Source organism: Aulostomus chinensis, chromosome 9 (assembly GCF_037954235.1).
Source record: "Aulostomus chinensis isolate RoL2024-O1b breed Wild chromosome 9, RoL_Achi_v1.0, whole genome shotgun sequence".
NCBI lineage: Eukaryota > Metazoa > Chordata > Actinopteri > Syngnathiformes > Aulostomidae > Aulostomus > Aulostomus chinensis.
Genome location: NC_141328.1, coordinates 5,002,836 through 5,025,892, shown reverse-complemented (window position 1 = coordinate 5,025,892; position 23,057 = coordinate 5,002,836). Strand labels below are relative to the sequence as shown.

At 43.1% G+C, this 23,057-nt stretch overlaps 1 protein-coding gene across 2 annotated transcripts in view; it reads left to right on the top strand.

Annotated features, from left to right (window-relative positions):
- plxna2 (plexin A2) overlaps window positions 1-23,057 on the top strand; it is a 195,209-nt gene that overhangs the window by 31,186 nt on the left and 140,966 nt on the right. For both annotated transcript variants that reach the window (XM_086213282.1, XM_086213283.1), the window contains exon 3: window positions 4,055-4,237. In XM_086213282.1, the coding sequence (XP_086069408.1) occupies window positions 4,055-4,237 (183 nt within the window). The remainder of the gene's footprint in view (window positions 1-4,054; window positions 4,238-23,057) is intronic.

Here is a 23,057-nt window from a genome sequence, read left to right as displayed (position 1 = left end):
TTAATAATATTAAGACTGACTAGTCAGTTCCTGCGTGTGTGTTTTTGTATTTGCTACATATTGAGGACTAGAATACATACGTAGCCAATGGAGTGAGGACATTTTTCTGAAAAGTGAGAACATTTTAATTGGCCCTCACATTTTCAAAGGACTGTCTTAAGATCGAGACTTGGTTTTAGGGTCAGGGGAGGGGGCTGCGGTTAGGGCCAGGTACTTCATAGTTATGGTTAGGGTTAGGGTAATGGACAAGGGAATGCATTAAGAAAATGAAGGTCCTCACAAAGATATAAGCATAAGGTTTGTTTGTGTGTGTGTGTGTGTGTGCGCGCGCGCACGGGTGTGCACATGCTGCATGTTTGCATGTATATAAATTCCTAACCTACATGTCTGTGGGGGAGCTGCGCTGCAGGCTTCAGTGTATTTATAGGGTTTAATGATACTCATCACCCTCACGATGATGAGAACCACCAATCATATTCTTTTGTTGCTAATCTCCCCAGGGACCTGAGTTGTCCACTTTTATGAAAATCGGTAAATTTGCAATTAGCACCGTGTCGGAGGTGATTGTCAGGAGGAGGGAGAAATTATCTCAAACCAGCACTGTTGGGTTTTATTATTTCTAAGGTGGGAAAAGAGGTTGGAAGAAGAAGCGAGAAGAGTCGGCGGAAGAAGGAGAAATAACAATGACAATGCTGGGATTGGGGAGGATACTTGCAAAGCTGCACGTCTGAATCGTTTCTCAATGCTTTTCTTTATTATACACTGGAAATGCACAGTATTTGACTGCACAATCATAGAGGAAATGATATTTAAAATGCAGTTGTTATGAACATGTTCTTGTGCTCAATAAATCCTTTCCACAATATGGATTATGAAGATAGATGTCAATGGATGAGGAGGTCTTAAAGCTTATACAAATTACACCAAACGTGTTGCTATGTCAGCCATGCTAACAGTGTTTGCCCGCTGTTAAATCCTCAAGTCAAACACTGTAGTTGCATTAATGCCTCTCATTTTTTTTAATATCCTGAATCTCAGTGTGCAATATTTCTTGACAAAAATACGAGGTGACTCAAGGTTAGACCAACCACACACTATTTTTTGTTCCTTGTTTGGTTCTCAATAAATTTCACAGTGCCTATTTCCTTTAGTCCATTGCTAACTGTAGGTAGCCAGGAAGCTCAAAGCAGAAAACCTTAATTATACCCCCAGCTCTCGTTCCCCTCTTGCACATATTTCAGCGTGTGTACTTGCAGGCCAAGGCTGAGGCTGGGAATGGAAGTGAGGCTGAGCCAGGGGATTCAGACACAGCAGCCAATCAAAGATTTATCACCCGGCCGTCCAGCCTGCTGCCATCTGGAGATTCATACCATCTCTATAGGCTCTCCCAAGGAGGAGAGCCATGATGGGATTCTCTCAACATCGGGTTGTCTATGTGTCTCACACTGACTAACACCATCATTCCGTCTTTGCTTTTTGATCATGCCCCACCGACTAATTAACCTCTCATGAGAGCAAAGGGACGCTAGTATTGATAACACTGATATACCCTGGGAGAGAATCTCTGAGAGCTGATATCCGGTCACATTTAGCTCGTGTGTAATTCAAATTCCAAGTGAAAGACTTTTAGTTATTCAAAAAGAGAGTGTCTACTGTTGAGGGAGACCAGCGTAGAATAAATATCAAACTATTTTGTGTTATTTAAGATTATTCACACGGGTTTACATTCTATATTTAGTCTCACAAGCAGCTCTTCTAAAGATAATCAATGTAATTGGTATTAAAAGAAACAGACCGAGACAAGGCACACCCACATTTCCTCACTTCTTGTGAGATCTGTGATAAAGCGAGGGACCAAAAGTGAGCCAGAGGGTTTTGTAAGCAAAGTCCACCACATGGAAATCCAGGGGGGTTTGGCTCCACTGCCAGGTCTGTTGAGCATACATCATCAAAACAATCTCCATCTAATCAGCACCAAATGGTCTGGAGCCCAACTTACCATGTGTGGAATGGCTGCATGCATTTCCGGCCGTAGCTATTGATAAGTCTGGAACTCCTGGCTGTTTCTCAGTATAGCTGCTCCCTCCCTCAGCTGATTCATATGTTTAAAACAAGCTTTGAATCATTAGACGCAGTATGGTGGGTTTTAAATTCAAGAGCAATGGAAGCTTTGCTGATTTTTTTTTTTTTTTACTCTAAATGCTGCTGTAGAACATCCCCATAACACTGGTTGCTATATCAGGAGAAAATAAAAGGGTAATGCCATGAAGTGGGGGCTGTGACTCTAAGAGCAGAGGCAATTATTCCCTGTCAGCACTATTGCTTGTGCTCCATGAAAATCTGTGTCGTATTGAAAGGTATAACAGCCACGGCATGTGGTGAGAGGCCAAACTACTTCCTGGAGTGGGAGATGTCACTCAGTGTGTGTCTCTCTGACAGAGCTGGAGAGGCAGAAGCAGTGACAGAAAGGTAATTAATGAGGTTGCGGTGACGGGTATATACATCATAAATTCAGAGGGCGTGTGTGAATTACAGACAATAATGTAGATGTGAAGAGTGCGAGGCCTTTTGCTGCTTGGCCATCTCTCTTCCCTCTACATGGCACTTTGAGGCCACTGCCACTCAGACTGCTTCAGCTGACCTGATTCAACATCACAAAGCCCACTGCCATTCTCAGCGATTCACTCATAAGTGATTCTTGTTAGGCGAGACGCTACAGTCAGTGCATGCAGTGGTCAGTTTGGAGATTTTAGGCTCTTTTGCTTTCGTAATGTGTCTTCTTTTCAACCAGCGGACATAAATTGTGTACTGGAAAATGTCCGCCTCTTGCCTGACGACAGCTGGGTCACGCTCCTGTCCCCACAGCCCCAACAGTCTAGACAACGGACAGATGGATGGATGGATTTGGTTGAGAGTTCTGTACGGAAGATGTATACAAATGAGGGAATATTTGATTAGACAATGTATCACTTGCATATTTAAAGGTTTGACTTCTACGGATATCTTAAACAAGCTAGCACCGGTGCGTCACTTTGTTCATCCTGAGGCTACTCTGATCGAAGAATATGAGGACAGACTCATGTCGATGTCTTATTTTTTCTCACCTATGGTGTTGTATTTTTTGTCTTAACTGCACGACATTTTTAGTGTCTTTTAAAGTCTCAAAAAGAGGTTTTGCATCTCCTCAGAGTCACACATTTCCACATTCGTGGCAATTTTAGAGACCAAACTTTCCATTTCTATTCATATTTTCTAAAATTTTACTAATGGGCTTGTTTATATTATTCATAGCCTGATTTATACGCTGTTTTACTCCTAGAAATACTGTGTAGTCACTCCCAAATTTAACGATGACCAGTCTTAATAACTTGATCAGTACTTTGATGGTGGGTAAATACAGTTAATAGCAGCTTATAAGCTTACATGCATGCCTATGTCAGGTTTGCACGATCATCAGGCAGTGTTTTTGCTAGTGCCCTTAGTTATCATGCAGCATCTGTCTTCCTGCAGAGGTGTTATGATCGGCTTGGGTAATGAGCCACAATGAGAGCAAGGTGGGGCTCAGTCAGGCAGAGCTGAAACATGTCTGCCAAGTGGAACAGAAAGGCAAACGTTTGTCTGGCCGTGAAACTCACTTGCACACCTCCCGCCTCACACTGACCTCCCTTTCTCACCTCCTTCACCCCACTCATTTCTGTCTCAGACGCTCCCTGACATGGCCACTATTTCCGCAACTTTGCCCATGTGCCCTCCCTGTCTGTCTCACTCTGTCACCTTCATCTTTCCTCCTTACTGAGCTGTCATCTTTTATAATGCTCTCCATTGCAGCCTCTGTGCTCTGCTAATGTCTTATTCTCTAAGCTTGCCTCTCTCTGAGGTATTTTTGTCGCTCTTCTTTCCTACAATACATTTCATGTCAAGCGCTTCGGTTTTTAATGTGACACATTTGTCTCTTTCTCCCTTTCACCTTCTTTCCCCTTTTCTGTTTCAGTTTTAATTGTCTTCTCTTCACACTTGTGCTTCATTGTGTAATTTTGGTTTTCCTCCCTCATAGCCGGTGCCCATTGATGACTCTTTCTGTGGCCTGGACATAAACCAGCCCCTTGGTGGTTCTCAGCTGGTGACTGGACACACTCTCTACACAGAGACCCGAGACCGCATGACCTCTGTCACCTCCTATGTCTACAATGGGTACTGCGTAGCCTTCGTGGGCACAAAGAGTGGACGCCTTAAGAAGGTGAGAACCAACTTCTCTATTCTTCTCACCCAGCAACTGAGATTTCTACTCATTTCATCACTGTGATACATAAGGACTTGGGCTGTCCAGTGGTCCACAGGGTACAGACAATGAGAAGTGGTCCTATTTCCGTGCAGATGGATCATGGTCACAGAGAAACGTATCTCCTTAATATTTAATGCCTGCTGTCAAAGTGTTGGAGAGGGGTAATAGCGATGGCTAGTTCACTGTAGTGGTCATTACCAGTTCCTTGTTAAGTGAGCTCCAGTGTCGCAGTGTTGAATAACCTGTGCTGGCCCATAAATTTTAATAGGCACCTTTCTGCCTGTGGCCCGCTGAGAGGCAAAGTAAAGCAGGCGCGTGCATCGAACCCCATGGGCTTGGTTGGGGAATACAGACGCTACAGTGGGCAAATGGCCGCTGGCCAGTTAGTTATGATAAAGTTCTCACGCCAGCCAGGAAACATGGTATTAGAGGCGATTGTTGAGTGACACGATTGAATAGCATGGGAGTGTGTGCTATGTTATGGGTTCAGGGTGACAGAGAAGGATTGTCAATCAAAATTAGGTTGTCAATCAATTGCTTTTGCACTGTTTTGGCACTCACGTCACATCAAGACAGCTATTTGTTGAATATTAAAGGACATGTTTGAATGTACAGTATGTAATTTGCACTGATGCAGTGTGTCACAGTCGTTTTCCTGCATACTGATGGTAGGTCTAGAAACAACATTTAGACAGCTGTCGAAGGATTTGTCAGTAGTCACTTGGCTCCTCCTCCCATGGTGCTGCTTGTTTGAGTGACAGCGGGAGTGTGTTAAAGAGCCATAACTGGCTTAAAGCCATCTCTCTCGCTACTAACAACAGCTGCACTGAAACAAGACTAAATGAAGGAGAATTGCTAAACCCATTTTGATACCTGTTTATGCAACTCCTGTGTTATTTCAAGCCTGGCATTACAACACAAATGGTCCTGGCTGCAGTTATTTTGGTCTTCATCTATTCATAATTAAATCAATACATCAGGCTGTGGAGGAAAGAATATTCATTCGTTGCAGTCGCCTGTTTTGAGCTGTTTAATAATTTAACCCCCCCCCCCTTTCTTTTTTTTTACTTGGTTAAATTACATGAGACAGAAAAGAGTGTTTTTCCCCACTGTGGTGCTGGAGAATTGTTTTTATGTCCCAGCTTCCTTCAACACTCTCATCTAGCGACTGTCTGCCTTCCCCCCGTCCTCTATCTCTATCACCTATCTTCTGCTCCATGTTCATGCAACATAGCCTTTCCTTCCACTGTGTACTTAGTCTCAATGCTCTCAGGGGCATGACGGTAACCACAGTAACACAAACACGAGGGAGGAATTAACCAGGATATGAGAACGGCACCTACAGAAAAGTGACCACGGTCCAGTGGTTGGATGAGAAAATCCCTGTAGTAAGTAAGACAAATGTTAGCAAATTTCCTCGAACTCAGTGTTCCAATCATCAGATTTATTGTGAAGTGGGATCCAAGATGAGGGAAACGCAGGGCTCTCTTTCTGTTGCTAGAAATATCCTTAAAGGTGCCATGTGTAAGAACTGTTGATTTCATATTCCAAAGATGGGGCATTACACATTGATATTTAGACACTAACAGACAAATACGGTTTATGTCCAGACCCTCTGAGGTTGTTCCACTCCTTCACTCTCAGAGCTTTGATCGTGCTCGTCCTGGCGTTTGTAGTCAGACTCGCCAGTCTTCCTCCATGTTCCACGAGGCCTGTGCATCTTTCATCCCCTGGGTGATTAATTCACGGGTGCGGTTACTTGGGAAGTAGGTTGTTTGGAGACAGACATTTTGCAGAGCCCAGTCATTGGTAATAAATGGCGCCTTCAAACTCATGTTTTACTCTTGAGTGGAGGGGTATTATATGAGCTATGGGAGCAAACGTCAGCCCATGGAAGTGGCAGCATTTCCTTACCACAACCACCTAAACTAAATGTGAAGTGAAGTGAAACATCAATTTACATTTTTTTTTAAAAGATGTCCAAAACCATAAACTTGAAACAGGTTTATTGCCCAGCTCTATGAGCTACCCTTAGAAGCTAGAGTGCAGGAGCTCAAGTTTCTCTTGTTTTGTTCACATGAGGGAGGAAGGAGTGTGAGGACTGGAGGATCAGTGCAGCATCATGCAGCCGCTGCATGGTGGCCCACTATGCTAGCTAGTAAGCACGCTGACTTCTGTAGATGAGCTGAGCAACCTAATTAAAGTCAAAGGTCAAAGCGAACTTTACTGTCAGTCTTACCGTTTAACAGTCATTACACAGAGGATCGAAATTGTGTTTCCCCAGAAACTCCAATGTGCAGTGTTAATTTGACACACAACATGTAACATACACAATTAACACTCATAATATAAATAGTAGTGCAGCAGACATCAAGAATAATCAAATAAACACAACATATACAGGCAGACAGAATATTCAGCGTGACAGAATATTCACAGTGTAATATATATTGCTATTGTTTTCTGTCGAATATTTTAGTTTATCTTTTTTTTAATTAAAACAGTTAAATACAATGCATTTACTACTTTTATCATATGATTAAAGGGGGCTTGAGCAATGGCTTCAGCATGAGAAACACAAGTATAATAGAAGGTAATCAAGCACATTATTTCTTTCACACAGCTGATACTGTAGACTGTTTACTTTGCCGCTGTATCTGTATTGTGCATTTGAGATGAATTTGTTTGAATTTGAACCCAATTTGTGGGGAACTTCATGAGTAGACAAGGCACAGGCACCCAAGTGAAACAATTTCCATGCAGGTACGTTATCAGACAAGGAACAATCAGGATTTGCATGCAAGCACAGGACTCAACAGGCAGGCTGTCCACCTATTGTGCATGAAAGAGAGAATGACCACAATTAGCCTAACGGCCGTGGCAGACTGCAATTGCATGGAAAAAGAAAGCGCTAGTTTTGTAATGAATAATTCATTGAGCGTGCTAGTTGTGTGTACGTGTGTTTTTGCGTGTCTGAAATATGCATGTGTTTATATTGAGGGTGTTACCCATTCACTCCCTCAGGTGTCTTGGGAAAGGCAGAGGGATAGGGTGACCTGACGAGCTCCGGCTGCAGCTCTCTGCAGAGGGCTGATAAGCTCCTACAGAGTTGTGTGAGACACGTGAATGGGGTAGGATGCTGCAGGCTTCCTTTGGAACCAAATATGACACAGCTGTAGGGCGACAAGGTTTGATGCTTTGCTGGTGATACAGATCTGTACCAACACCTCTCCCATGCAACAAAGTGAGACAGACAGATGGGGAAAGGGAGGGGTGCGGTGCATGGGAATACATGGTTAAGGAGCATGATTGTAAGCCATAACAAGAAAAATAAGAAACCGAGTAGTTGGAGGAGAAGAAGGTACTGGAGGAGGGAAGGGAAAAGACCATTGAAATGTGAATTTAGTGCCACCAAAGAAACTGGGGCTGCATCGCTGCCTGTAATTGGATTGGCTCCCTTCCCAAATAATCCCTCCTCCCCTTCCCTCCATCTCTCGCTTACCCATTCAATCTCACCCCCTCCTTCCCTTCCTCCACCTCCTCTCAGTCTCCCAGCAGACTGGCGGCTGTATGTGCTGCTGTTTCCTGGGTTTTGCTGGAGCATGGCATAGCAGGAGAGATAGTGTTGGCAGATACTGCAGCCTGTAGCAGGCTTTTGCAGTGGGATTGACTGAGGGGTTAAGAGTGTGGGGGAGAAGGATGAACTAAGGTGAGGAGAGTGCATATGTCGTGGGCTAGGAAACCACAATGCTGCAGATGAAAGCCCCAAATATGCTACTTTCGCTCCCATGCTGCGATGATGTGTACTTTGTGTGAAGTGACTACATGCCACTGATGTATGATGAAATCAAAAACAACTTTATTTTTGCGAAGACGGAGTGTTCACATCACCAACCTAGAATAAATATACACTGGGTAAAGGTGTCGTCTGAGTGTCATAATGCTTCAGAAACAGATTGTGGACTTCAGGGTGGCACCCCTGGAGGCAGTGATTGATTGTGGAGGGCAGTAGATGTTCACCTCAGCAGAAAACGGCGAGGGGCCAATCAATATTCTAGACCATCATGCACTTTTTCTAGTTAGAGTGAAACCAGCTCCATTAAGAGGGAACAAACAGGACAGAAACGATACCTTCAGTCCACTCTGAGCTAGCACCAGCAGATGATCCGGTGAGCCCACAGCTCACCAGTTAATATCCTCTTTAAATTCCAGCCCTACGTTTACATTGATACTCACCAGACTTGATATCATACTGACCAGGCTCCATCATCTATGTTATCACTCTTGTGTCGACTGCTGCTACAGGGCTCTATGGGTCAAATGATAGAAAAGTGATCTGCTATGCAGTTTAATCTGAATACACATTACCTAAGAATTACATCATTTAAATTGGGTCTTGGCTGTGTGTGGTTCACTTTCTGTTAAAGCGCAGACATATCCCACACGGGGACGGGGTTCGGGTTGGAAGCAACGACAGCATTCAGGAGGAGAGGAGCTGCGGGGAGCTCTTCCTTTGATATAGACTGAGATGAGGCCACGGCTGCACATGTAAAATTGGATGTTAAAAGACATCCCGGCAATAGATGAATGGGGAGGTTAAAGTGAGCTCAGCAGAGGCACGTTCAGGATTCCACTGTAAGACGGTGAGAATGATCATCCCCCGTCCCAGTTGTCTCATCCAGAGTAGCAGGGGTTAAGAGCTATTGAACCTGAGAGATACATTCCCGAATGGCATCTTCGCCTTTCAACACCGAAGATTATTTATTACCTTATTTCAGATGTAATTGAGTCATGGAGCTTTGAGTTAAAATTTATATAATACATGATTAAAAAAAATAAGGCCTCCTTATAGTTTAGAGGTGCAGTGCATGGTTTCTTGGAGAAAACACTGTGCTCGATGGTCTTGGGTGGACTTGTGGTGTCTTGCATCAGCATTAACATGGATGAATCAAATGTCTTCAAGCTCTTCATCCTTGAACCCTTCAACCCCGACGAGCTTCTTCAGCGCTAATTAATTGTTCGTATCATGCCCTGATGAGTAATCGGGAATTGGTTTGGATGATGCCCCTGACGGCTGAATGGAACAACTTAAAAGGGTGGTTCAGGTGTTTAACTGGAAAAATGTCCTGTTGGACTGGTTGACATAACAGAGGGTTAATGGCTAACTCACCTGGCACCTCACAGTGGACTGGGAAGCATGTGTGTGTGCGATGCAGAAATTACTGGAGTGTTGCTGAGGGTAGCAGCTGATCGTGGTGCATAAAGTGTCGGGGACTTGAAAGGCTTGTAAATGCAGACAGCTGCTCCTGCAGAGCCCTTGTGGACAAGTGGTCAACCCCCCCCCCCCCCCCCCCACCAACCCTTCTCTACCAAGACAGGCAGACAGACAAGAGCGAGAGAGAGAGAGAGAGGCGGGGGGGGGGGGGCACTAACTAGCATTGATGATGATGTCCCTAGTAACAGCTGAGGCCCATGGCAACAATTAAATGGAAGCCCATCCTGTTGCCCCGGGGGTACAAATTACTGTGAGCAGAACAGAGCTGAGGGGTCCTGTCACCTGCATCCCTGCAACACAAAGACACACTCACCACCACCATCATGAAATATGAATATGAACCCTGCTCATGTTTGAGAGAACTTTACTTCGGTCAGCGGGGTGTCTTACATGGGATTGGAAATAAATAACCTATTAGACACAATAATTAATTATTTGACTCGCGTTAATAAACATCACCACTGTCACCGCATGACTCGCATAAACCAGGGGGTGACATGAAAAGATGAGCTATTCAGCCCCCCCCCCCCCCCCCCCGGGAGATCACAATCACATGAAATCCTGCCAGTTTAAACAAAGTATTAGTGAAATATGCAGGAGTCTGCAATTTTGACGTTTCTTTATCTGCATTAATTAATGCAAATTAACCGATGCTATATTTGCTAAAACAATTTTGAATCAAAATCCAGAGCCATTTCAAGTGTCACAACATGTAAGGTAGCTGGGTCCTCTCCTCACATGTAGCAAATAAATGTTTTTTTTCTAATGACACTATATCTTACATACAACTTAGTGTTATCAAAAAGTCTGTTTTTAAACTTTGTATTAAAATAACTCCTGATTAGAACCCTCAGTTAGCACCCTGCATAGATCCTTTGAACACCAGTCCTTGCCAGGCAGTCACAAAAAAACTTTATAGATTCCATCAAAACCTTTAAGAAAACCTGCTGCACAGTCATTTTTTTCATTGAAAGAGTTAGAAAAAAAAAACACCTGCAAAACCTGGAGACTGACTAATGCAAGTTGAATGTTCCAGTCATCGGTGTTGTTATTCAGCGAATGTTGAAAAAACTTGTCGACATCATTTAAGATTGAGTGGTTGAATTAATTCCGCACACACGACAAATAATCTCACCCATTTAAACCATCAGTCTTGTTAGAATGAAAAGACTTAATTGTAACCACCCTACTCAGACGTGGCAAAAGTTAGAAAAAGGGCAAGAATACATTTAGCTAAAATGACTGTTTCTAGTAAGTGTCTGTGCAACTTCAGGACATTCCTTGTTAAATTGCAATCTTTTAATCACGCTAAACTAAACAACAGCCTCAGGTTAGCCACTGGCAACAGCCGGGAGCCTGTTACACTACCAGCAGCACTCTCTCAAAAAAGGCTGACGTAAATTTCCGAAAGTAAAACCAGCACTTTTTGAAAAGAGCAAATCGCGGTACAGTTTGTTTGGTGTCATTAACTGGACCAGGAGCTTCATTCCAGTTGCTAGAGCGAGACACGATGCCCAATAAGAGGGATCTTATGAAGAGACTATTTTAAGGTCTTAACATCCAGGAGGAATCTCAGTAAAGCCTGAAGCTTCGTGTCATTCATTTTATCTGTAAGAATGGTTCATAGTCAATATTTATTTGCAAAAGCCATGGAGGCTTCAGGCGATATACAGTGCTTCTGTGTTACTTCAAGTCTGGAAGCAGGACAATGTTTTGTTTTGTTATGGTTTCCTTTTTGCAGTTGTCGTTTAATTATCCATCTCTTTAGTATAGCTAATGACTAGCATGTTCATTGGACTGTCTGTGTGACCTTTCAAAACCTAGCCTCCGCTTGACCCCCCCCCCCCCCCCGCCACCTTTCCCGCTCGCTTCTTAACCCACAGCCAGATAAAGCGGCGGCCGATGGCAGCAGGCTGTGTCTTTCATGGTTGTCTCCAGAGTACGAGCCTGTCTATCTGCCAGACCTGGTCCGGGCTTCTCTAAACACTCCACTGTTAAAAGGCCAGCAGAGGACTGGAGAGCTCCTGCCGTTCCATTCAGCGAAGCCTTATATCTACTTTTTTCACTCTCTGATTTACTCTCTCCATCTCCATCTCACTCACTCTTTCTTTTCATAGTGTGTTAAATGTAGCTCGGCCAGTCGACCAGATGTCTCCTCTCATTTTCTGTCTATTCTCTGTTTCGCTCTCATTCCTGTCTTTCCTCCTTTTTAACCCCCCCCCCTTTTTTTTGTCTGTCTCAGTCTCACTCTGTCGTTTTCTCCTTCTCTGCTCATATCACAAAGACACAGCCTACCCTGCAGTGATCTCATTAATCACATTCAAACAGCTCTCTTTTGCTTTCTCTCCTTCTATCCGTCTCCCACTCCATTCTCTTCCTCTAATTGCTTGCTCTTTTCACTGCCAGTGTCTCGAAGGAAGCGTTTTTCATTATCTAACAACAAGAGACTAATACTCGTACAGTGCCTACATTTTTACTACAGTTGGATTTTTATACATGCAAGCTTAATTTAGCCTGTAGATATACAGTCGTAGCCAAATCCCAAAAGACGGAATCACATAATGTTGTGTGCGCTACTTATTCATTAACTTATTACCAATATCTGAGCAGAGAACTTTTGACAACAATGCCGTCCCTTTTTTAGGAAACAAATTACTCTGTTGAGTGTATCCCATAATGGACTTAATTTTGTGAGTGAGATTAATTAACCCATCGCAGATAAGAGACACTTTTCACCAGAGGCTGCATGTAGAATGAACATTTCTAGTTTTGAAAGCATTCTTTCTTGTTGATTGAGCGACAAATTAGGGTGATGGCAACATTATTTGGTTTCCCATGGAGGGTTTTTTTTTTGTCACACTTGTAGAATGATATAACAATTAGCTTGATGCAGCATGTAGCATCATTTGTTTTGGTTGTTTGTACGGGTCAGTATTATGAGAATTGTGTCAATACACATATCGATATTCATACTGATACTTTTCAAAATCTAAAGATGTGAAAAGATCTAATTGTCTTTTTACTGGGTGGACCAGTGGCTACAAATGTTATGTTGCTCAAAATGTGATAAATCTAAACGATATTAGAAACTACTAAAAGAGCTTCTAAAAATAGATAAAACAGATAAAAGCTTTGAAAGACATAACAAATCAAACATTTTTTTATTTATACAATATGAGACCTAAGACATGTAAACAGAGAAATGTAGACAAATGTATTTGTACTGTTTATATAGCAGATTGATTTATTTGGTTATAAATGCTTTAAAGTGATGCCAGCTGCGTCCTGAAATATTGCATTATAGAGTTTAATAAGGAAGAGTAGAACCCTGATCTTACAGTTCATTGAAATTTGAAGGAAATGCTCTCTATTGCACAGTGCAATATCCAAATGCTGAGATCCAAATGGTACTCTAGTGAGATAAAAAGATAAAAAGTAAAAATGTGGATTTCACTGTAATTATCACACTACTGTCATTTCAATATTTTTTAAAATTAAAATAGGATTCTGCAATATCAGTTCAAATAATCATGATTTGATATTTTTCAAGATAGTTCAGTTGTTCCTAATTACATATATTGAATTTAGCTGCATGCTAGTTAAGTTTCATCCGGTCCTGTCAGCCTCGCCTGGCTGATGATTGATTGACGTAATTATTTGAAGCCGTCATCATCGTCACCATCATCATCATCATCATCAGCAGCAGCAGCAGCAGCAGCAGCATAGAGGAGGTTAGGATTAGGAATTTGGAACGCTCGCTAAATAAATGTTCCATGAATGTAGACGGTGGCACCTTTTGTCCTGAACCTTCTTGGTGTTTTGGAACCAAACTGTCAGGCAACAATGTAATAGCACTCTCCTTTATCCATCCTCAGCGAACATACTTGGGCTTTAATGGAGAACAGAACTTTGGTATCTGCTAACAGTATCGCTCACACACTGAGCCTGGGGTCATACTGAGCCTGTGGCAGCAGATTGCGTGTTTTCACCAATTTTAGGTGCAGTCATGTCATTAGAGTTGACACGCAACATCAAACGCTGCGCGTCTCCCTGATTAGGAGGCGAGATATTAAACCTGTGAAAATACCCACATGTTTCTATCAGCGAAAAAGTGTCCTTTTTTATGTTCTTATGAATATGGAGGATTTTTTTAACCAAAGCATCCTAGTAATCAAATAGTTTAAGTGCAATACACACAAAAGGAATATGTATGAATGTGTGTTGGGAGGCAGAGGCTCGCAGCCTATCAATATTCCTGTTTAGTCTGCAGCCAATATAGGTACCACGGGGAGAACATTTGAAATTCATAGAAATTCTTATCAGTTGTTGCGTTGCTGTTATTGATCTGTTACTGTGGAAACAACTTAGTAGGGATGTGGGTTTCTTATTTTTTTTCTTGCCTGCAGGTCTCTGAGCTCCAATGACTTCTAACAGTCCTACCAATCAAAGAGAAAAAATTCTTTCTCTTTCAAATGAACTTTAAGTACTCAGCGTTTGACTTTTGTCCTCTGAGTAACCAGCTGGCATGGAATATCAGCTCTTTTTTGTTGTTGTTGTTGTTCAATTTCCCTGCTGACCTTGCTGAAGTGCGCAGAGAGAAAAGGGACAGATACACAAAGGGTAAACATCTTTCAGACAGAAAACACCCAGGAATAGATTAGCGAGCAACGTCTGTCAAAGTGGATGACTGGCTCAGTGCCAGTCTTTATTGATTTGCTTTATAAAGCACTTGAATGGGGCAGATAACAGTGATTAGCCAATTCATTAATGCTGGCCCTTAGAGTGGCCCAAAATGAGATAAACCGATAGGAAGGACGAGAGGGGAGACTAGATAAAACTATACTTTGTAAACTTGCACAGAAACTCCAACAGTGGCCCACAACAGAGGGTGTCTTTTTGAAGTTGGTCATGAATTTTTCCCTATTTTACATGAATCATCATTATCATCCTCATTAGACGCACAGTTACCGAATGGAAAAAGAAAAGCTTGCACGGCATATGTGTTTGATAGCATGCATAATAATTCTAGATTACACAAGCAACCGCAACAGCATTCCTCTCATCTACTTTGCAAATGCGCGCCTCCATTTTCAAGTGTCTTATGAAGTCGCACCAATACATCTAAAACCCCAAAAAACAAAACGAGCGAGAGAAAGAGAAATGTTTTGACTTTGATAATATACTAAAGCGTTGTTGGGAGCGAAGGCAAGCAGAGTGTGACAGCGACTAATGTTTGTGTCTGATAGTGAGACAGCTTTACTGCTCCTCTGTCTCCTGCTTCATTCATGACAGCAGCAGTTATCACGGCCCTCACTGTTAAGCCTGTCTGGGTTACAGCGTTGTTTAATGCATTACCATGATCACACGATGTTTACGACGAGCTTTTATGGGCCCGACACAAATCATTTCTTTGATATGTGTTTTGACATTGTGCAGTCATTTGATTATCATTTATTATAGATGATATGGCATTAAGAATTAGGGGTTGTTGTAAAACGCCATGTTCCTTTTAATTCAAATACCATCCTGTTTTTTGTGTGTTTACCTCGTAATCGTGGACACTGGATCTCTGACAGAGAAGAATCGAGGCAGGCGAGCCCTTATCACTTTCACTGATTTTCCCCTTACACCAATTTCCTTCCTACATTTGTTCATGAGCACCCTCTCTCTCTCTCTCTCTCTCTCTCTCTCTCTCTCTCTCTCTCTCTGTGTGTCTCTCTCTCTCTCTGTCTCTTTCTCTCACTGCGGGGCTGTCAAGTAACTCCAGTTAGCCATCAGCCTAATGAGCAGTGATACAGTGCTAATAGCATGTGATAATATTTCAAGCAACTAGTAATCTGCACTCACTCAGCCTTTACCTGCTTGTCACTTCTGTTCCATTAACACACGTGAACACACACACTCACTCACCCACACATCACTTCTCTTGACAGCTATACATCAAGTCTCAGCCTCTTGTCATGAAGCAGGGCTGTCAGACTCCCACTTACCAGTCCAGCAGAGATACCTGCAATCTTTAAGGCTTTGTGCAGCTCGAGGCTGAGCACACGCTAAAACTTCACCTTCGTTGTAAAGACACTGACCTTGATGCGATGTTTATATAGCTCCACTCCATTCATTCAAGTAAAAATGAAATCTCCATTCACCTTACATCCACGCAGTATCAGGAAACAACATGGCAGGTCACTTTCAGTTGGCTCTCTCTGGAGACCGAGCCATCTGACCCCCGCAGCAGTGATGGAATGCACATTGTCAGAGCCCAAATAATTCTGTTTCACTGGACACATCGACTGGTGAGATTGAAAAGTAGAGCTCGAGCGAGACAGAGTTTAAAGGCCACAGACACTAGCTATTGATTGAATGGAATACAATGAATATATAAATGTACTCACTGGCCACTTCATTAGGTACACCTGTCAAATATATTGCAATACATCAGCTTTGCTATGGATTCTGCAACTGACTGAAAGATTCAAAGTATTTCAGGCTGTTCGAAGTTCCATCAATGAGAAGAAAATGCACTGTAATTTGTAGAAAACCTGCATAATTTTGCCTGCAAATTTGCAACTGACAAAAAAGCAGATATGGGTTCTTCTTTCATCCATTTCTTTTTGCCCTTGTTTAATTGTTCATCGCCAGTTCCCCCACCAAGCTGTCCTGGTTGTTGCTTCACCCCCTCTGCTGTTCTTGTTCCAGGACTGCCACATGCTTCCTCTGTCTCATGTGGAGTTGTGGGCCACATCTTGCCCCCCCCCCCCCCCACGACCACACACACACACACACACACACCACCACCGCCAAACAGGCATCCCAAACGACCAGAGGAGGCGCTAGTACAGCAATTACAGCACATACACTCATTCGACTTACATTGTATCTGGATGCTCAGCTAAGCCAGAGTTGCCAGTACGCAACACAATAGAGCGCTGCTCTGGCTGGGTGCCCACAACTGGATGGTTCCTACAAGTTAGATTCCACAGCATAGTACTGTGAAGTGGCCTGTCAATGTAAATTAATCACAATAGAAGAACTGAGTGAGAGAGAAAATTGCAACCATGGAAAAGCACCTGCATCACGCGAATGTCCAGGCCAGGCCACCGAGAGGTCATTAACAAGGTTGTGCTTTCAAAGAACAAGGCATTACCTGGAGGCCCCGTTCAGTCACAGGTCACCTGGGCCACCACTGTTACTCATTAAACAGTAATGGTTAGCGGTTGGGAAAACATTATCTGGGCCTCTGGTAAACTTGACTGAAGGGACTAAAGGGTAAAGGTCAGGGCCAGAGGCAAGGCCCCCGACATCCCTTTGCATGATGATAGGCGTGCTGTTTTAGATTGGACTGGCGGTGGAGGCAAAGGTTGATGGAGACACAGCACAGCGGCTAACCATCAACATTCCTCCTTTTACTCTAAAGGGCAGTTAAAGCAGTTCTGTGGGGAATAATGTGTTGCTGTCAGTCACAGTAACACGTTTTGGTGCAAATGGTAGCCACAGTTTGGTGCTGCTGAAAGCATCTGCTGGCTCAGTAGGGTGTGTGGGTTGAGGAGGTGTGTGAGTGTATTGTGATTGTGTGTGTACATGTGCTTTATTAGCTGACTGTGATAATGAATTAGAAAAACAGACATACCAGTTTTAGGTTAATGCTTTAACGGCTGTGTTTGGGGACCAGAGGGCAAAGATCTTGTCTACATCATTTGCATGTTGCCTCCCTGAGGTTTTGCACTGTCGCTGAAATTTATTTCTTTTTTTTTTTAACTTGTGTTTACAGCACTGAATGATTTTGTTACATTGTATATATGTTCAATATTCTTCACTGTGGTGCACATACAAATTTTACCCGCTTATTTGTATGAGGGAGGTGTGCGAAAACTCCCTTGATCATACATTCAAAGACACTACATGTTTCACTCTATTTCAAGAGTGTTTCATCACACAAATGCATGAACCCAGACGCACATACACACTAGGGAAGGGGGGATGGGGGTGTCTTCTGACTTCCTTCTGATTAGGAAACCAGAAACACTTGTTGTCATGAGTTTTTAACCTAATGAGCCCAGAGTGTTGCGGTTGGGTGAACATTTCGGGGTGCAGGTATGCCGTGTTGAGGCTGTGGGCTGGATAAGAGGGTGCCGTTTGGGTTGGAAGGTGCGGGGGATCAGATGACTGTCTCGGCTCCCGTGATCCAACGCTGAAAGGGGATAGGACAGTGTTTGGGTAACGACGTGCTGTGAGAGCTGTTCTCTTTAAATAAGACATTTGAACAAAGTGTAGCTGATCAGATTAACGTGCCTGATCGGGATTCTCAGCATGTTGTCGCCTTCCACTGTCTGAACATCTTGACTAGAAATAAAACACACTGGAAAAACAAAGGAAGCTATGTAGCAGTGGTGGGGGTGGGAGGTTAAGCCTTGTAGCAAAATAGATGATGTGTTTAAAAAAAAAAAAATTGGCAGAAACAACCAATATGCCGAAGAGTGAAATTTGTGGCCAGCAAGATGAGTTTGAATTTTTAGAGTAATTCATGTGTGTGATGTCATCCAAACTATCCCCTGAAGTTCTACTTTGAAATGCTACATGTGAAAAGAATAAAATAAAATCCTAGACTTGCCCCGTTATTCTGATCAGCTGTCAAATCTATTTTAATCTTTTTTTGGTCCATGCTTCAACCCCCCACATTTCATTATTTCAACATAACTGCTTTTTACCTCGCCAAAAAAAAGAAAAAAGAAAAAAAAGATGCATCAGGATAAACTGACTGTTGCTGGCTTCTGTTGTTAAGTTCACTATTGTGCGACAAAGAGGAAATTGTTTCTATTCTCTGGCTTTTACGAATCCTCCTCCTTCAAAGACCAAAGATCATTGAAACAACACCAGAGGACAAGAAAAAATACACATTTTGCCAGAAATTGCAGACTCTCAGTTTGGGTTCTTTCTTTGTCTCATATTCCACAGCTGTCTGCAACTATTCTCTTCTTATCTTGTCTAGCGTATCTGTCTCTGCCTTATGTTGTTTTTTTCTTAAATACCCAGTTGATGTTCCTGTCTGTGCCCCTCTTTCTCTCATTCTCCATGGCTTTTCACCCGTGATCCATCCCGGCCAAGCTACAATCCCTTATAAGGCCAGCAGAAGCCCCCATCTGGCCTCTTATTTCCATATCAGATCTGCAGTAACAGACAGGGTTTATACAGGATCAAGCCTGGAATGTGAGGCTGCCTCTTCGTCGGCTGTGCCACAAACACTGCTATGCTCTCTGCACTTGGGTATAAACCTGGTCCCCCCCCCCCCCCCCTCCCCACCTTATATGTCTTCATATCATTTTCTTGTATCCGCTTTTCCCTCAATTTCTTTCCTCCTTTTCGTGGATTCTCTTCTCTCATCTGTCTGTGTCCTCTATTTCCAAGCACCTCATCACCAAACACACACACACGCACGCACACGCACGCACGCACACACACATACACATATTTCTCTGCTCTCTCGACAGCATCTTAGCCAGGCACACATTCTTGTTCAGAGAGAGAAAGAGAGAGAGAGAGACACACACACACACACACACACACACACATACACACACACACAGTACACTCAGTACACTCAGATGGTTGCTTACTCTAAGTTCATAGCTTACCCAGTGATGCCGCCTCAGACAGCCAAACAAAAGACTAAGCCACATCTGAGTGCAAGACAAAAAGAGGAACACTGTAAAGCCATATACTACAACTCCACAATAAACACTCTTAAAACAAGCTCAAAGGAATCTGCGGTTGGGGATTACACATCCATTATATTTAAAAGCTCTCTTTCCTTCGCCATCATTACATCTCTCGATCATTCTGTCTCTCTGTCTGTCTCGTGTGCACTCATCAGCCTGGTTCCCATTACAATTTGATGTTTCCACAGACCCCCCACCCCACCCCAACCCCCCTCCTGCAGAGCTTTAATATGTAAAGTGTCGACTTTCCTGTGTGTGTGTGTGTGGTTTGGTTTGTTGTCATAGTGTGTCTGTTTCTGATTAGCTCTCACTAAGCTTTCCCTTTACTGCCACATTTGGGCCATGCTTGGCAGTAGAACCTTTGGAGTGAATCACATCCAGGCCTTAATTGTTTTAAAAGGCTGGCAGGCCTGACTTTCTCTTTGGCTCTATTTATTGTGTCTTTTCTCTCCTTTTGTTCTCTCACTCTCTTGCACTTCTACTTCCATTCCACCACATTCTCCTCTGTTCTCTCTCAGGGTCTGACACAAATGGAGGGATGAAGGGATGAGAGGGGATCTCATACAGCCTATAATGCTCATCTCCTCTGGGGCCCGGGTAGCTCATTAACCTATGTTATTCTCCACATGCCTCCATTAAAGAGAGACACCTGGCTCCCGTGGGCCCAACAGGGAAATGACACGTCCGGTCTCCTTTCCCTTCATCAGCATCCTCCACGCGCATGGCGAAAAGAACTCATTACACTGAAGAGGTGCGCATTTAAGAGCCTGGCCTTTGTAGCCACTCTTGTAGCGCCTCTTTCTGCGGTGGTTATGAATGTGTTGTCAGCTGTGCTTTAATGCGACATGTACAGTATACTACACATTGAAGTAATGACATCATAAAAATCCCGTGAATAACAAGTACCCCTGCTTCTTGGTTTAGAAGAAATCGGATAAACAACAGAAAGCAACAGCCCTTACATATACAGTAGCAGCTCTGTTCAGCTGGAAACACACTATAAGCCTCTGGTACAGTTGCAAGTCTCAGATTAGCTGAAGTCCTTTTCAGAGCCAGGGCAGCATCAACTGCATTCTGGGTTAGGCATTGAAATGTATACTGTGAGTAATTGCCAGTGAAAAGCCTAAATCTTATTTGGGTGATGCATCCCAAATCTGTGTTATGGTCCCCTGGCTGGCCGTGGTTAATCTGCTTGGTGGGGACTTAGCCTTTCTAATGTTCCTGCTGTCCATTCGGCAACACGGAGGAATGCAGAGATAAGCAGAATTTCCCTGAACAATACCACCTGGCTACAAATCATGAATACTATCAAATGCTTGGGAGATGAGAAGATGTACAGATGGCAGGTTTTTTGCCGTCTATCTTTGTTTCATTTATAGTCTTTTTTTCTTCCTTTTTCTCACTTTTTTCTCTCCCCATCTGTCCGATTTTTTCCTTTTATTCCGCTCATGCACGTAGATCTCAACCATGCATTTCTGGCACTAATGCAAGTAAGTTGAACTGCATCACTTTAGTGTCAGACTCCATGTTTTCCACAACACTGACCTCTTTGTTTCCTGCTGCCTACAGTTTCTATATCTTTCTTTATTCTGCCTCTCCCTCTTTGTTTCGTGCGTGTGAATGCAAGTGTGTCTGGCAGACAAGTGGATGTTAGACAGTTAAAGGGAACTAGAACAGTATAGATTCTCTTTTCACCATTTTTCACGTTTCTCTCTCCGTCTACTTCGCTCAATGTATTCCTCTTCTCATTTGGCTGAGTCTCATTCCTCAGTCCGTCTTAGTGCAAAGAAATATTAGCATATCATTGCCGTAAGGAGCTTCAAACTTCACAATTAATGGGTTTTTAATGGATCCCAGGGCCCCCACCATTATGTGGCGGGGTTTCTTTGCCTAATCCAGTGGGGACCATATGGGCAGCAGCCTGACTCCACTGGACCCAGAGGTGTATTGAAACTGGTGGGGAAGCGGGACCAGCGGGTATTTAAATCCAGAGGAGCTGAGGGCTTTATTTAAAACCAAAGAAAGTTTATTTGTTTGAGGACCTCGGTGATTTGAGTGTGTGCAGGAGAGCTCTCCTCCTTTTACAAGAGCTGGATTTAATGTCCACTTGGGCTCAAGGTGTGAACATTTGCAAAGTGTGTGTATAAATGAGTTCCAGAAGGAGAATAAACTAGGCATCAGTCACGTTTCAACTCTCTCTACGGTTCACCACTCTTTTATGGACATTTCGTCCCCAGAATAGCCCTTCGTCACTTTGTTGTATTCACACTATTGAGCAAAGTTTCTTTCTGTGTGTCTTTAAAGGATAGTGACAGAATATTTCAAGCGAAAAGAATAGGCTCAATTCATCTCCTCCACTGTCCATTTATTACAAAATTTTGTGCAACTCCAGACTTTGTCCTTGTTCACTCCGCAGTAAACTCATGCTGATCCAATTTCAAAATCCAATTCTTCCAGATGGACTTAAATAACTAAAGGTCAATTCGCTGGCGAGCCGACCACGGTCAACACCTGAGTGGAAAGCAGCCAGAAAAGCTCTTTACTCATTGCAGTTCCTGTCGATGGAAAGATTAAAAACGACTAAAGTCTGTGTCTCCTCGGCTCACACACTTTTTCCTCAACATGATCCACTTAGGGTTTCAATGTAATTCATGATATATGGAGTTTTTGATGCTATACAGTTCTGTCCCTGCCGTTCTCTGTCTTTCTGTCAGTGTGTGTGCGTGTGTGTGAATGCCAGTGTTAGTACAGTGAGTGCTGATGCAAGCTTCATGCATCCCTTTCCAGGTAACGTCCTGTAGCAGCACTGCAGCCTGGGGCCAGCCAGAGGAGGAATGACATTTACTGGCACCTTAACTAGCTCATTAGCCTGCTTAGTCTTTTTTTCTCCATATTCATTCCACACGGTAATGGGAATAGTACTGTTTTATTTACATTGGCAGTTATTATTCAGCTCGTGTTTTTCAAGGCTAACAAGATGAAACACTCAAGATTGTTTTGGGAAATGGCTTTTTGTTCTCATGCTCTCTACACTGTTTTTGCACAAGTGTTCACTTGGTGCATCTTTGAAAAAAACAATTGATGAGAAGTGTTGAATCTTTAGATGACGGGGCTTCATTGTACCGTGGGTGAGATATCACCGTTACACACTCCCCTACAGTGAGCTCATCTTTTAATCAGGTCTGATCCAGGATACTGATTGGCCCTATTGTTCAGTGCTCAGGCTATTGAAATTTCATTCCTCCTCGATAGACAAAAGCACACATGGTCACACGTGAAGACAGCAACCCACTTACACACACACACACACACACACACACACACACACACACACACACACACACACATATCGTGCCTGGTATCGTACAAAATAACATCTTCATTATGCCACTTTTGCGGTTGATTGGAGGGTTGTCTGTTATTGATGTGGGACAGTATGGATGGAGGGATTGAAGAAGACATGCACATAGCAAAGATGGAATTAAAGCATCATATCAGAGCTACAAGCCAGGGCTCATTTACTCTGTTAGCTGTATTCTACCCTCTGCTGCAGCTGACTGACAGGAGCGCCCGTATGCTAACACAGCAGATTTACAGTAACACACGCACTCTGACATACACAAACTTAGTTGGAGGATAATGACCAACATGCAGGGCACAGTGTGTCAAGTACAGCCCTGGGTATGGGCACATCCCAAGGTCAGTCATGTGAGATTGATTCATAAGCTGCATTTCATTTATAAAATCCTCACTTAAAAGCTGCCCTTCTATAGTCGTACGTCTGTAT